Source organism: Chionomys nivalis, chromosome 7, assembly GCF_950005125.1.
Source record: "Chionomys nivalis chromosome 7, mChiNiv1.1, whole genome shotgun sequence".
In the NCBI taxonomy this organism is placed as follows: Eukaryota; Metazoa; Chordata; class Mammalia; order Rodentia; family Cricetidae; genus Chionomys; species Chionomys nivalis.
In genome coordinates, this window is record NC_080092.1 from 84536833 (window position 1) to 84550212 (window position 13380).

Here is a 13380-nt window from a genome sequence, read left to right on the forward strand (position 1 = left end):
GAGCGGCTTCTGAAATGAGACCTGAGAAGTAAATAGAAGTCCCCTAGGGAAGGAGGGGAAGAGGAAGGTGGGCTGAGGAGTGGCACACACGGGCGATGGAGGAAAGCACCAGGCATGGAAGATTCAGGAAGTGCTTGCTTCGGCTGAAGAAGGAATGGAAGTGGGCAAAGTGGTAACAGGTAGAAGCGAGAAGGATGCTGGCCTGGCTGCTTGCTTTGGCAGCGTTCCTCTCTGGATCATCTGCAGCACGTACAATAGCTGCACTCTCAGGACGCCCTCTAGAAACCCCTTCCTCCCCAGAGCCTAGATCTTTTAGTGCTTAGGGATGGGAAGTGGGACTTCAGGAGAGTCTAATAGATCTCTTTGACTGCCTCAGGCCTCCAGGCCCTAACTTATGGCTAAAGATGTGGCTTCTGAGGGGCTGTATTCTCTGGGGAGCCTTTGGGAGGAGTGAGGTGCGCTGCATAGTATGGACTTTGTGCTGCTTTGCTGGCTCTCTGGAGACTGGAGGCGTCTACGGGCTGTCCTTCCCCAGCCTGCTTCCCAGAGGCCAGCACAGAGAGCATTGTCTGAGCACGTCTCCTCAGTTCTCCCTGAGGCATGCCTGCACTGTGCCTTGAGGGAAGGCATGTCCAGTGATGGTTCCCTGACTTTTGGGCAGGACAGAGGGCAACACTGGCCCTCTTCTGCCCAGAACAGCCAATGAGCCCCATCAGAGCTTTGCCTCCTTCCACAGACAGCCTTCCTGGGAGCTCTGCCTCCTAAGATCAGCACAGTACCTAGGTCTCCTTTTCCCATGATGTTGACCCATTTTCTCTTTTCAGGGATTCCAGGGGCGAGGGCTCCAAAGAATGTGTACACCTGCCCAGAGGCAAAATCTCTGGGTGGGAGAAAAGTTCCACTGCCTTCTCTGGCATCCTCTGTGTAAATGGGTGACTGCAGCATGGCCCATGGGTGCTGGCCCCACTCACCCTACCTGCTGACTTGTTCCCGGCAGCCTCTGATGGGTACTCGGGCAGCCTGGCTTGTGCGAGTCCTACTTTATGTTTGTACACACATGGTATATGTGCGTGGGGGACGGGAAGTAGCACACACCCATGCACATGGATGCAGAGGCCACACGGCTGCGCTGCTCAGTTGCTCTTTGTCATATTCATTGGAGACAGTCTTTCACTGAGTCTGGAGCTCGCCATTTTTTGTTTAGACTGGCTGACCAGTGAGTCCCATCGATCCTCCTGTCTTTGTCCCCCACAATAGTGGGGTTGCAGCCACATCCTAGAGTTTTACATGGGTGCTGGAGAATTCTAACTCAGGTTTGCATTTCTGTGCAGCATTCTTTCCCCCTGGAAGTCCCTTTTAGATAGAGCACAGAGCAAGGGAGGAGTGTAGGAGCAGCCTGTGCCCAAACTAGACCACTGTATGGCTCCAGGAAGTATCTTTGGTGCTCTGAGCCTGTGTACCCATCCGTAAGATGGACTACTGGTCTTGGTTATATGGCCTTCCTGAATTGTGGAGAGGGCCACATGATAGGCTCAGTGTCTGGGCCTTAATCAGCCATAGACAGGCAAGCAGATAACTAGGTCAGTAATATTTGTGTCCTGAGGAAGGGTACCCAAGGCAGCCTGGGCAGGAGGAGCTAGAAGGGCTAGGAGGCTGGGAAGCTCTCAAGAAGATAGTGGGCAGAGGAAAAGTGGGGTTTATATGAAACAGGTGAAAACCCCTGGCCAGCCATGCAAGTCTCCCCATCACCTGACCTTGGCAGGGTCCCTGCCTCCTTCCCTAGCCACCCAGAGCACTGAGAGGGGTCTTCTCATTGTGTAGGGAAAGACACTGGGGCCCAGCACAGGCTGTGTCCATCTCTGTATATGCCCTCGACCAAACCTTACAGAAAAATCAGTTGCAAGGCCACACTGACAGTGACAGGCAAAGGGTACAGTGAGTGACTCCCCTGCTGGCTCCTCGGACTGGACAAAGGGAAGATGGCAGGGATAATCTCCATTAAATCAACTCCACCCTTCCTGCCAACTCAGGGTCAGCCTTTGTGCCCCCTCCCATGTTTTCCTGGCTATAAATGACAGCTTCCTGTTCCCAGAAAGCTGGAGGCTCTCTGGGGGCAAATTGGAGTCCTCACTTTACTTGGCTGTGTAGGATTCAGCATCCTAGGCCAGATTGGGCTTCCTGTGGATCAAAACTAGAGTGTGGCCCATCTCCCAAGGGCTGGCACTGTCCTGTCCTAGTGTCCAGAGTGTCCAGATAGGGCCCCACACTTCCCCAGCTTGGCATACCTTCACACCAGTACCCACATGTGTGGCCATCCGGGCTCTGTGCCAGGGATTCTCTGCTCAGAATGTGACCTGGGGACCCTGCCGCTGAACTGTTAGGAACCTGAGCAGAGCTGTGTCCTGCCTTCATCTTTTTCTCCTCAACCTGAAATTAGATCTGCTTTGCGTAGAGTATGAATCAGTTCCTCTCAGAGGAAACCAGATGCTTGAACGTGACCTGGGGGAGGGGGCTGCGTCCATGATTTCTGTCCTCAGAACTGTTTCAGTACTGGCACGGACTCAATGGAGGGGATAAGAATACAGCCAGACTCCTGCGTCAAGTTCAAGCTCTGATTCTTAACTCTGTGACCTCAGGCAAGTCATTTAACCTGTGTTTCCCGTCTTCTCAAAATGGGAGTTAAAATTGGACCAGCTTCACAGGATTACTAGGTACTTACCCCAGTTCCGGCACCTCATGTCAGCACACATCATCCTCATCGCTTGGTAGTCATGTGTTTACAATGCACCAAATGTGTTCAGGAAATTATTTCATCCTCAAAACAATTCCATGTCTCCCGGAAGGATGTCTGAGCTTCAGAAGTTACTTAGCTTGCCCTGGTACCAGGGGCTAATTAATGTACCGGGAGCTTAGGCGACTGACTTGTGCTCTTGGCCTGCCTGGTAACCCAGACCTGTGTTGCTGACTGGTAGGCGGGGCTAAGGGGAAGGAAACCAGGAACTGGAGGCCTGACCTTGGAGGCCTTCTGAGGAAGTGCTTGTGTTGCCTTTGCAGGCTAAGCCACAGGAATTATCTCTTGGAGTCTCCTCACAAATTCAGTGTTGCAGACCTCCAGCAGGTGAGCATCCCAAGCTCCTCACCCCTAAATCCTGGATTTACTAGAAGGGTCCTAATCCTGAAGAAATCTCAGAGAGATAGCAGGAGGAGCAAACTTGGGCCAGCCAGCAATCTTCAGCATTCCACCCCTCAGAGTGACTCCGTTTGCCCTCCTCCTGAGCAGTCACCAACCCTACCTCCTGGACTAAGCAGGGGTTCCAGCATCCCAAGGGTAAGAGCGGAGGCCTTTCCTCCAAGGATGACAGAGTAGATTGGGATCCTATCTGTTGGTGCTGTACCCCAGTGACCTCAGGTGCAGGCCGATGTCCACATCAACAACCTGATGCAGGGAGTTCTTTCTGCCCGTGAAACCAGGGAAGTTCTGAGGCAGGTGCTATGGCGATGCAGTAGAGCCCCCTAAGACCCGTCTCCACTTGCCCCTGCAGATTGCAGAGGGGGTGTATGAAGGATTCCTCAAAGCCCTGATTGAGTTCGCCTCCCAGCATGTCTACCACTGTGACCTGTGCACCCAGCGAGGCTTCATCTGCCAGATCTGCCACCACCATGACATCATCTTTCCCTTTGAGTTTGACACCACAGTCAGGTACGAGGGCTACTACCCCCACAGCCACAGCCTGACCCAGCATCCCTGGTAACCCTCATCCTCTCATGCACACACTCCACTCTGCCGGTGCCCAGGATTCTGTGACTGCCCAAAGCTGCCTGGGCTCACAGCCCACCCCCAGATGGTTGCTGCCTCATGAAGTAGGATGTCTCTGAGCTCAGTCTACAAATGGGTTGAGAGGTTGACAGGATATCCCTGGCCCTCGAGCACTAGCCTGAGGATTAGCCAAGTGGGGACCTGATAGCTGGTACCTACCATGGCCCCAGCTGCAGTAAGTGGTAATTCTTGCCATTTAGTACTGCACATCCTTAGAAGCCCCTAAACAGGGGTATACTCCCCAGTCTTCCCTTACCTTTACCCCAGGTAGGAGTGGGAGGCTAAACTAGGGGAATCATCCACTCACCTTCAGTAGGTGAGCCAGCCAGCGTCAGCCCAAATGGACCTGGGCTGTTGAACTGCTTAAAGGTAGGCAAGAAGTCATATAAACACTCCAGCATTACAAAGAATAAAGTAGAGCACAGAGTATCAGCAGGCGTGGCGTCACTTATGGGTCCAGTGTCTGAAAGTGCTTTCCAAGAGAGTTGGAGGGCAGTACGTGTGAGTGTGGGCTACAGACAGAAGACAGCCTCTCTGGGGTCTGTCCAGGCCCTGGCCAGCACGTCTAGGTGACTGTCACTCAAAGGCCCGGATGCTCTCTTCTCAGGTGTGAGGGATGCAGAACTGTCTTCCATCAGAGCTGCCAGGCTGTGGTGCGGAAGGGCTGTCCCCGCTGTGCCCGCCGGCGCAAGTACCAGGAGCAGAACATTGTCAGCTATGCCTGCTGTCCTGACCTTCCGAGGCCATCCGACTGGGTTTGTCATCAGCCTAGGCTTCTCTGTCTCCCTGTAAGGGACACTCTCGGGTGTGCCCAGAGCTCCAGCTTCCAGAGAAGGCCCAGGAAGCCCCAGTGACCCTTCTGGCCCCTCATTAGCCTTCTCCTCCAGGAGGTGGGGACCCACCCAGTGGTGCCTCTGCAAAGGCCTTTCATCCAGCCTGGTGTACCTAGCTTTCATAGCACCTCCATTAGGGCTGTGCATACACTGTGGAAACGAGGCCTGGTGAGCACTTTCAACTCACATTCCTGATTAAAAGGTCTAGTTTTTTAAGGTGGGTTCCCCCCCTTCATATTTAAACAGAAAATATTTTTTTTTTATTCTTGACCCTACCTAAACCACCTAAGAAATGCAACCATTTGCCCAGGCAGATGGGTGAGAGCAGTCCCAGCCCAGAGGCAGGCATGGGACTGGGTGGACAAGCCTCTGTGGACTGGGCGCCTTTCCTTTGCCCGTTCTGGCACATACTGCCGGAAGTGCAAGTGTTACGTGCCAAACGACCCATCACTGCAAGGCTGGTCAGTTTCAGAGACTACCCTGCCCTCCGTCTTCGTGCTCTCACCTGGAAAGTGTCCCCTTCCTCTGTCACAGCCACTGCCTCCTTTCTGGCTTGGGAACGCAGCAGGAGCAGGGGGATGACCAGCACCAGCACTGTCAGCACTTTGAGCCTTCCTTGTTCAGGAAGACTGTGATCTTGCCCACCTCATCCCTATACCCTCCTTAGTCCTGGTGGATGGTAGGGCTGACCCCTGCCAGGGTAGAGTAGGCTAGGCACCGGAGAGGCTCCAAGCTCCACCTGTGGAACAGAAGGTGCGCTGTAGAAGCCTCTGCAGCCCTTGTCTCCAGATTCGCTTCTCAGCAGGACACTGCGGCGTCCATTGAATGTCCCAGGAGCAGGCTTGCCCTGAAGAGACTCTTGGGGCTGGTATAGCATTCCAGAATTGTTCTCAGGGTGATGTTCATAGCCTTGAGGCATTTAGGGGAGTAGGTATGTACTATGCTGTCCTCACCTCTCCTAGACCCCGTAGCCCTTCTGGCCATCCCAGAGTACTCAAGTCAGAGCCAGAGGCCTCGGGTGAAATGGTGACCCTCCCTGGAAATGTGCCTGTCATTCTAAAGAAGAGGTTTCCCCACCCTCCCGGGGGTGAATGAGCTGAGTCACCTCCTGAAGCTTGAAGAGTTGTGCAATAGACCAGAGGAGGCATTGGCAGGTGGTAGAGGCTGCCACAGTTAATCTGTCCCCATCATGGAAGACCATGCTGTCCAGTGGTTGGGAAACCAAAGCTTTTCTAGAACCACGCAGTGTATCCATAGCTGCACCCCACAGCCAGCATTAACTTTTTCCCCAAACCACAGCCTGATGAGAGCCTCCTTCCTGTGGACCTGAATGGGCAGGAATCTGTCCCCTGTGGGCTTGTTACACAAGAGTATTCCAGAACCCACCAGGGGCAGCCCAAGCCCCTCCACTGCCTGGACTGTACACGTTAGAACATTAGAGCGTGCCCTCACCTTTCCTGAGCAGCTGATGTGCTCAGATGAGTCACTTACCCCGCCACCAGAAGAGCTCGCTCGTGTGAATCTCAGCGGTGCCCACACTATGTAAGAGATGTTATTTTATGCAATATTCTGACAAGTGGGCCTTGGCAGTGTAGAGAAGGAGCTGCTTCTGTGGTATTTGACTGATTTGCAGTAAAGAGCTCATCTTTCTAATCCAAGTCTGGCTTCTGATTCTTACTCCTGCCAACCAACCTGCTCCCCTTAATCCTAGGCACTGGCATTTCAGGGTCTGTGGAGCACACTTGCCAGCCAAAGCAGCAGGGGACAATAGGTAAGTGACAGAATTTAGGTTGCCCTGGGTGGAGGTGGGAGGCTAAAGCTCGCTCTTCAGCCTTAAATGCCTGAACACAGATCACACACACACACACACACACACTGACCTGTAAAAGCTCAGGAATTTGGGTGTGGGATTCAGAGAGGGTAAGCAAGGAGGGCAAGCTCTGGCTCCTGGATTAAAGGCTCAAGAGACCTGTCTGCTGCTAGCCTTCCCCAGAGGTTCCAGGAGAAGCCCCCCACTGCCCGTGTAAGAACAAAGGAAGGAAAAGAGACTAATTCCTAGGGAAACCAGGTCACGGGAAGATGGGACAGAAAAAGACAACATCCAAGGCTACATTTCCTGGCCTCGGGGACCTTCAGCCAGTGAGCGGGGCTGCTCCTTGGCCATCGATGAGCCAGATTCTCCAGAGACCCAGAGGAAGAGAAGAGGAACTGGATTTGGAGGTTGGGGGAGGCAAGCCCAGAAAAAACCGGCCTGACACTTGAGCTGACCCTGTCCGGGGCTCAGTTTTGCACCTTCAGCACAGGCCTCTGGGGGCCGTTTCCCTTTCCTCCCCTCTGTCTAGAGGGAGCTGGAAGACTGGGGCTCTCGTCCCCAGAAAGTGCCTCCTGTCGTGAAAGTAGCAACAAATAATAAAGGTCATGTGCACCATCATGGTCTTTAGTCTCGTTCATCCTTCCCCGCAAGCCTATGAGGCGATGGGAGGAACTGAGATCCAGTAAAGCTGGACTCCCATGTCTAAGAGCCAGCTGCGGCAGAGTCGGGCATCAGACCTCTGTCCACCCAGACAGAGACCTGACTGGCTGACAGGAACTGGGGCAAATAGGGAAAGACAAGGTAGGGTGGAGGGAGAGAGCTCATTCAGCCTCTTCTGCCATGTGCCTTCTCTGGAGGAGCCTACCCAGCAGAATGTGGGCTCATGAGTGGACAAGACAAGGAATGGGGAGTCAGAAAATATGGGGGTGGGTGTGTCCAGCCAAACCCTCAGCTCTGGAGGGACATAGGCCTGCTGTGAGGGTTCCCTTCTCTGCTCAGGAACCTTATGCAGCTCCTGAGTGGGGCACCCAGTTGGACCCTACACTTCTTGGAGGCCAGAGAGAATGGATACTCTGGTGCTGGGGCCTGTCCTTGTCAGAAATGTTCCCAGGCACAGCTCAGAGTGGGAAGGCTTCTTTCCCAAAAACCAGGTGGCTCCCAAGATGCCTGCAGAGTACCGGACAAGGACTCTTTCCCCCTTCCGACGATGAGGGTCAGTGGGAGGGTAATCTGGTCAGAAGCTGAGAGAAAGTGCCTCCCTCGCAGATCTCCATCCAGGCCCTGCCACAGCCTCCTCCCCCGAGACAGCCAGGTGTGACCCAGGATCCCGGGGAATGAGGGGGAAGGGTGTCCAGAGGGGACAGGAAGCCAGGACACCTGGGATTGTCTTTTGCAAGCACAGCCCAGCTCCAGCCTGGGAGGAAGTTCTGCCGAGCGCTCTCTGCCGGTTATATTGTTGAACAGGAAACGGCACTGCGGGAGCAGGGCCGTGGAACATGCAGCACCGGACGCGGACCCCACGCGCGGCTGCTGGGACAAGTGGAAGCTAGGCCAGCGGGCGAAAGTTCTGAGGTGCCCGGGTCGGGCTAGACTAAGGGAGGGGTGGTGTTGGGGAGGTGGGGCGGGGTCGTGGGAGGGCGGGAAAGGTGCCCCCACGTGGCCATCCCCACCCCGGAGCCCCGCACACCTCCTGTCCTCTCTGTACTGAGGTTAAAGCCCCGGAGGCCCGATCCCCAGGGAGGAGAGTTAGGCGTGGGGGCTGCCGTCTGTCTGGGGGCGAGAGGGAAACCAGCTAAAGTCCCCCAGTGCTGATTTAGGCATTGGTGACGCTATGGCGAGGGACGACCCGGGCAAGAGATGCAGGAGACCTACTGGCTAAGGGTGCGTTCTTGCTTCCAGGGATCCTCCTCGCTCTCGCATCCCTCCCCTTCTCTTCGCTCTCCCAGGATAAAGGAAGGATCTGAGGCGCAGGTCCCCTTGGTCCCCTTGCCACACAACTCGAGACACTGCGCTCCTGTGAGCGTCCCTGCAAGGGGACTCTAGTTTTTCCAGGCCCGGACGGGCTGCGCCCTGAGAGGGCGGAGGTGCACTAGGAATGGATAGTACTCTCGGTCTAGCTGCAAAAGGCTCGGAGTTTGTGATTTAGGGTGCAAATGACCTGGCTCACAATGTGCATGCAGGGACCAGACAACCATCTCCAGCCGGGCATTCCCAGAGTATCGCGCCCGTGAAACACAGGGCCTCAGGGGCAGCAAATCCCTCCGGGGGTGGAGGGGAGAAGCAGGACCTATTGACCCTTAAGCTCCGCTCACTACCCGTCAGCACCTCTTCCACGCAATCCCTCCCTCGTGCCTTTTTTTGTTCCTGGAGATCTAGTCTCTCAGTTCTCCCATGGGCCCCGGCACAGACATTATCGCTCCTCACCCTCCCAGACAAGCTGGACTGGGGACTGGGGACAACCCTACTGAGTGTGTGTCTCTGCCTCTCCTCTCTGAGTCAGCTCTGTTCCGTGCGGTTCCTTTGGTCTCATCCCTTGGAAGTCCTGCCCACGGAGATGGTAGAGACCTCACCTGCAACCCTCCGCCAGCCCCGCCCATCCAGTCCATGGGCAGCCTGAGACCCTCCCAGCTAACGTGAGTGTGTGATTGGGGTCCTGGGGAAGGGGGCGTAACCCGAGTGTTCACTCTCCCAGGATTTGCTCGCCAGGCTCTGGTCTAGCGTGACACCGCCTCTCAGGCTCAGGGTGCTCACTGACTCAGTCTACACCCCTTCCCCCTACAAGGAATTCTTGAAAACATGAAGTCAATCTCAGCAAGAGGGTGGACTCCCCGCTGCTGGCCCCCAGGCCATCTTGTAGAGCAGTAAACGGAGTGGTTTTGTTTTGTCTTGCGTCCTCCTTTCCCTCCTTTCGCGGCGAAGAAGACGACGGAAGAGAAGAACACCTATCATCCTCAATTTCCTCACCGCGGGATCACAGCGAGACCCACATCTCACAATCAACGTCACAGAATGGAGCCTTAAGACTGGGAGCTTTGGAGATGATTTTATCCAAATCCCCATTTCAGAGATGGAAAAACTGAAGTCCGAATGCACTGGGCAAGGGCAGGAGAGGGACTCGAACCCTTGTCTTTGTGCTCCAGTCGCGGTGCTCTTCCCGGCTGCGCGGTCCTGACTTCGGCCTCCTCTGTAGCGCCGGCCACTTCAAGGCCTCCAGCGTGGCGGGCTCCTGGGTTTGCCCGCAGCCCCTGGCGCGCAGCGACTCGGAGAACGTCTACGAGGCCATCCCGGAAGTGCGCTGTCCTCCGCGGGAGGAGAGACCTAAGCAGGTATGTCGCCGTGGTCGAGGGGAGCAGAGGGAGCAGAGCCCAGCTGATTTCTTAACTGAGGTCGTTGTTTGTCTCTTCATCTCATTCATCGTGAATATTCATGTTCATGCAAAAAAAATGTAAATGGACATGGATATACAGGGTACTGTCCCAAACCCTGCTCGGAGGTTAGCTAACCTAGGACAGGTCCGAGCACCGAATAACCGAGTTCCTACAATGCCACCTGCTCTGTAAGGAGCAGTTTGAAGCTGTGGACTCTCACTCATTCTTCCCCAGAAGCTTAAGGTGGAGGTCGAGTCAGATGAGATGGTGGATGTGAAAGTCGGGCTTCTGCTTCTCTTTGGGACAGCCTCTAAATTTTCGGTTCCTTTAAAACAAAATAAGACAGAAACTCTAAATGGGCTTTTCTCGAGTTCAATTGCAGTGAGGTCTCTCTCTTTCGGAATCCGGTTGTGTTGATCTGAGACAGCGAATACAGCGCGTTATAGTGTGCCGGGCGGTGGTGGTGCACGCCTTTAATCCCAGCACTTGGGAGGCAGAGGCAGGAGGATCTCTGTGAGTTCGAGACCAGCCTGGTCTACAAGAGCTAGTTCCAGGACAGGCTCCAAAACCACAGAGAAACCCTGTCTCGAAAAACCAAAAATAAATAAATAAATAAACACTTATAGCCTCAGACTCCTCTTGTTCGGCCCTGTCATCTTAAACTTTAGAACCTTTTAGGGAGAAATGGCCTGCGGGAGGAGGGAGGGAGGGGTGCCCCCAACAGGTTGACATCTGCCACTCGCTGTGGCATTATCCAGAACTCACTTCCTCAGGCACAGAATCCCAGGTGCCCTCACCCAGAAGGTGCGACCCCATAGAGCAGCTGCTTGGCCTTGAGGCTTGTCCTTGAGGCTGAATTCAGGGTTTGAGGCTACTGAAACCCAAATTTGACTCTGCTGGGTCACCTGCCAGCTGCTGACGAGCTCGGTCTCCTCGTATGTAAACAATACCCAAGGAATAAAGTTGCTGTGAGCCTTAAACGCAGTGAGGCATGGAAGCGCTTGGCAGGAGTTGGTGCAGGGAGAGCAGCTAGGGTCCCGCTGACTCGGCATTGCCTGCAGCTCTGCGCCTTGGCGCTAAGGTTTCCGCAGATCATCCCTCCTCCTTGTGGCCACTGCAGAGAACAACACTCAACAGGCTTGAGTATCCGTGACCGATCAATGACTATGTCCTGCTTATCCGCCAGTCTGTGGTATAAGATGGCTAAACGCCCGCGCTTGGTTCTCCGACGCCCTTGAGCAGGCTCCCTTCCTCTAGAGAACTCCCGGCTCCTTCCAGATCATGGGTCCTAGTAATGTTAGGAATATGTCTACTGCCCCCATGAGTTTCCTGGCTATGGGAAATGGTCCCATGTGCAGAATTCTGGCCAAGGGATTGCTCACACTGTGTTAAAAAGCAAGGAGATGCATCCCCTTCACCCATGAACCAGGACTGTGCAAGCCTGTTCAAGGGTGTCTATCCAATCTAGGCTCTGGGACCAAGGAAAAAGAGAATCGCCCAAATGCCAGAATCTCCTGAGAAATCTCCCCAGTTACCAGGATCCCTGACCTTTCCCCATCCTTCCCCCAGCTCCCAGCAGGTTCCTGTGAGCAGTTTGGGGACACAGTTGAAGGTGGACTGGTACTGACACAGAAGGGACCAGGAAGTCTGCCAAGGACCTGACAGAGAGGCTGCTGCTGGCTCTAATTAACTCTGTGGCTTCAACAGAGGACTCAGCATCCCTGGCCCTGTTCACTCCTGTGTGCCGAGTATAACAATAGCACATTCTCTGCTGTGGCTCTCCTGACACCCTGTCCCCAGCAAACAGCAGGGATGCTGAGTTTGTTCTCCCTTGGGAAGGAAACCCCACCCCTGCCCTGCCTTGTCCCAGGCAGCATGGGAAAGAATTCCCTGAAAGGTGAGCCTGGCAGTTTTCCAGAGGATATAGATACACACATGTGTGCACGCGCAAACACATACACACACAGAAGACATAGATGCACACACACACATAGGACATAGATACACACATGCATGCATGTGCACGCACACACACACAGAAGACACAGATTATATATATGCATGCATGTGCACACATACACACCCAAAAGACCACTTTGGAAAGTGCAACCACTTTGGAAAGCAGTGTGGCGGTTTCTCAGGAAATTCGGAATCAACCTTCCTCCATCACCCAACAATACCACTCTTGGGAATATACCCAAGAGATGCCTTATCACACAACAAAAGTATATGCTCAACTATGTTCATAGCAGCATTGTTTGTAATAGCTAGAACCTGGAAACAACCTAGATGCCCTTCAGTGGAAGAATGGATGAGGAAAGTATGTAATATATACATATTAGAGTACTACTCAGCAGTAAAAAACAATGACTTCTTGAATTTTGCATGCAAATGGACGGAAATAGAAAACACTATCCTGAGTGAGGTAAGCCAGATCCAAAAAGAGGAACATGGGATGTACTCACTCATATTTGGTTTCTAGCCATAAATAAAGGACATTGAGCCTATAATTCGTGATCCTAGAGAAGCTAAATAAGAAGGTGAACCCAAAGAAAAACATATGGGCATCCTCCTGAATATTAACCTTCATCAGGTGATGAAAGGAGACAGAGACAGAGACCCACATTGGAGCACCGGACTGAAATCTCAGGGTCCAAATCAGGAGCAGAAGGAGAGAGAGAGCACGAGCAAGGAACTCAGGACCGCGAGGGGTGCACCCACACACTGAGACAATGGGGATGTTCTATCGGGAACTCACCAAGGCCAGCTGGCCTGGGTCTGAAAAAGCATGGGATAAAACCGGACTCGCTGAACATAGCGGACAATGAGGACTACTGAGAACTCAAGAACAATGGCAATGGGTTTTTGATCCTACTGCACATACTGGCTTTGTGGGAGCCTAGGGAGTTTGGATGCACACCTTACTAGACCGGGATGGAGGTGGGTGGTCCTTGGACTTCCCACAGGGCAGGGAACCCTGATTGCTCTTAGGGCTGACGAGGGAGGGGGACTTGATTGGGGGAGGGGGAGGGAAATGGGAGGTGGTGGTGGGGAGGAGGCAGAAATCATTAATAAATAAATAAATTAATTAATTAAAAAATATAAAACAAAATCCACTCTTGGACTGTAGACAATTTGCTTTGGTGAGTCAGGAAAGGAATTCCCTTTTACTTTATTTTTATCATTTTATGTACATGAGTGTTTATGCCTGTGTGTATGTATGTGCACAGAAAAGTGGGCATCTGGGACTGGAGTTACAGATGTAAACTGAATGGGACTTGAACCAGGGTCCTATGTAAGAACAATAGTGCTCTTAAGCGCTGAGCCAACTCTTGGGCCCCCTTTCCGTTGCCCCTTTATCCTCACATCTCCCTGATTCTTTCCCACTAGGCTCTTCTCTAACCTGGTTCTTCTCCATTTCTCATGCCTGCCTTTGAACCTGTCGTGTAGAGCGACTCACACAGCACATAGCCTTTGGGGACTGGCTCTCTGCACTAGGCAGGAGTCACTCAAAAGAGCCAGCCTAGAGGTTTATGGTCCCCAGGTCTG

At 53.5% G+C, this 13380-nt stretch overlaps 1 protein-coding gene across 1 annotated transcript in view; it reads left to right on the forward strand.

Moving 5' to 3' along the window:
• The window catches only part of LOC130876803 (pleckstrin homology domain-containing family M member 1-like), a 52393-nt gene extending 46437 nt beyond the window's left edge, over positions 1-5956 (forward strand). The window contains 3 exon segments of the mRNA XM_057773422.1: positions 3055-3118; positions 3543-3700; positions 4425-5956. Coding sequence (XP_057629405.1) covers positions 3055-3118; positions 3543-3700; positions 4425-4671 — 469 coding nt within the window. The 3' untranslated portion in view covers positions 4672-5956.
• The last annotated feature ends 7424 nt before the right edge of the window (positions 5957-13380 follow it).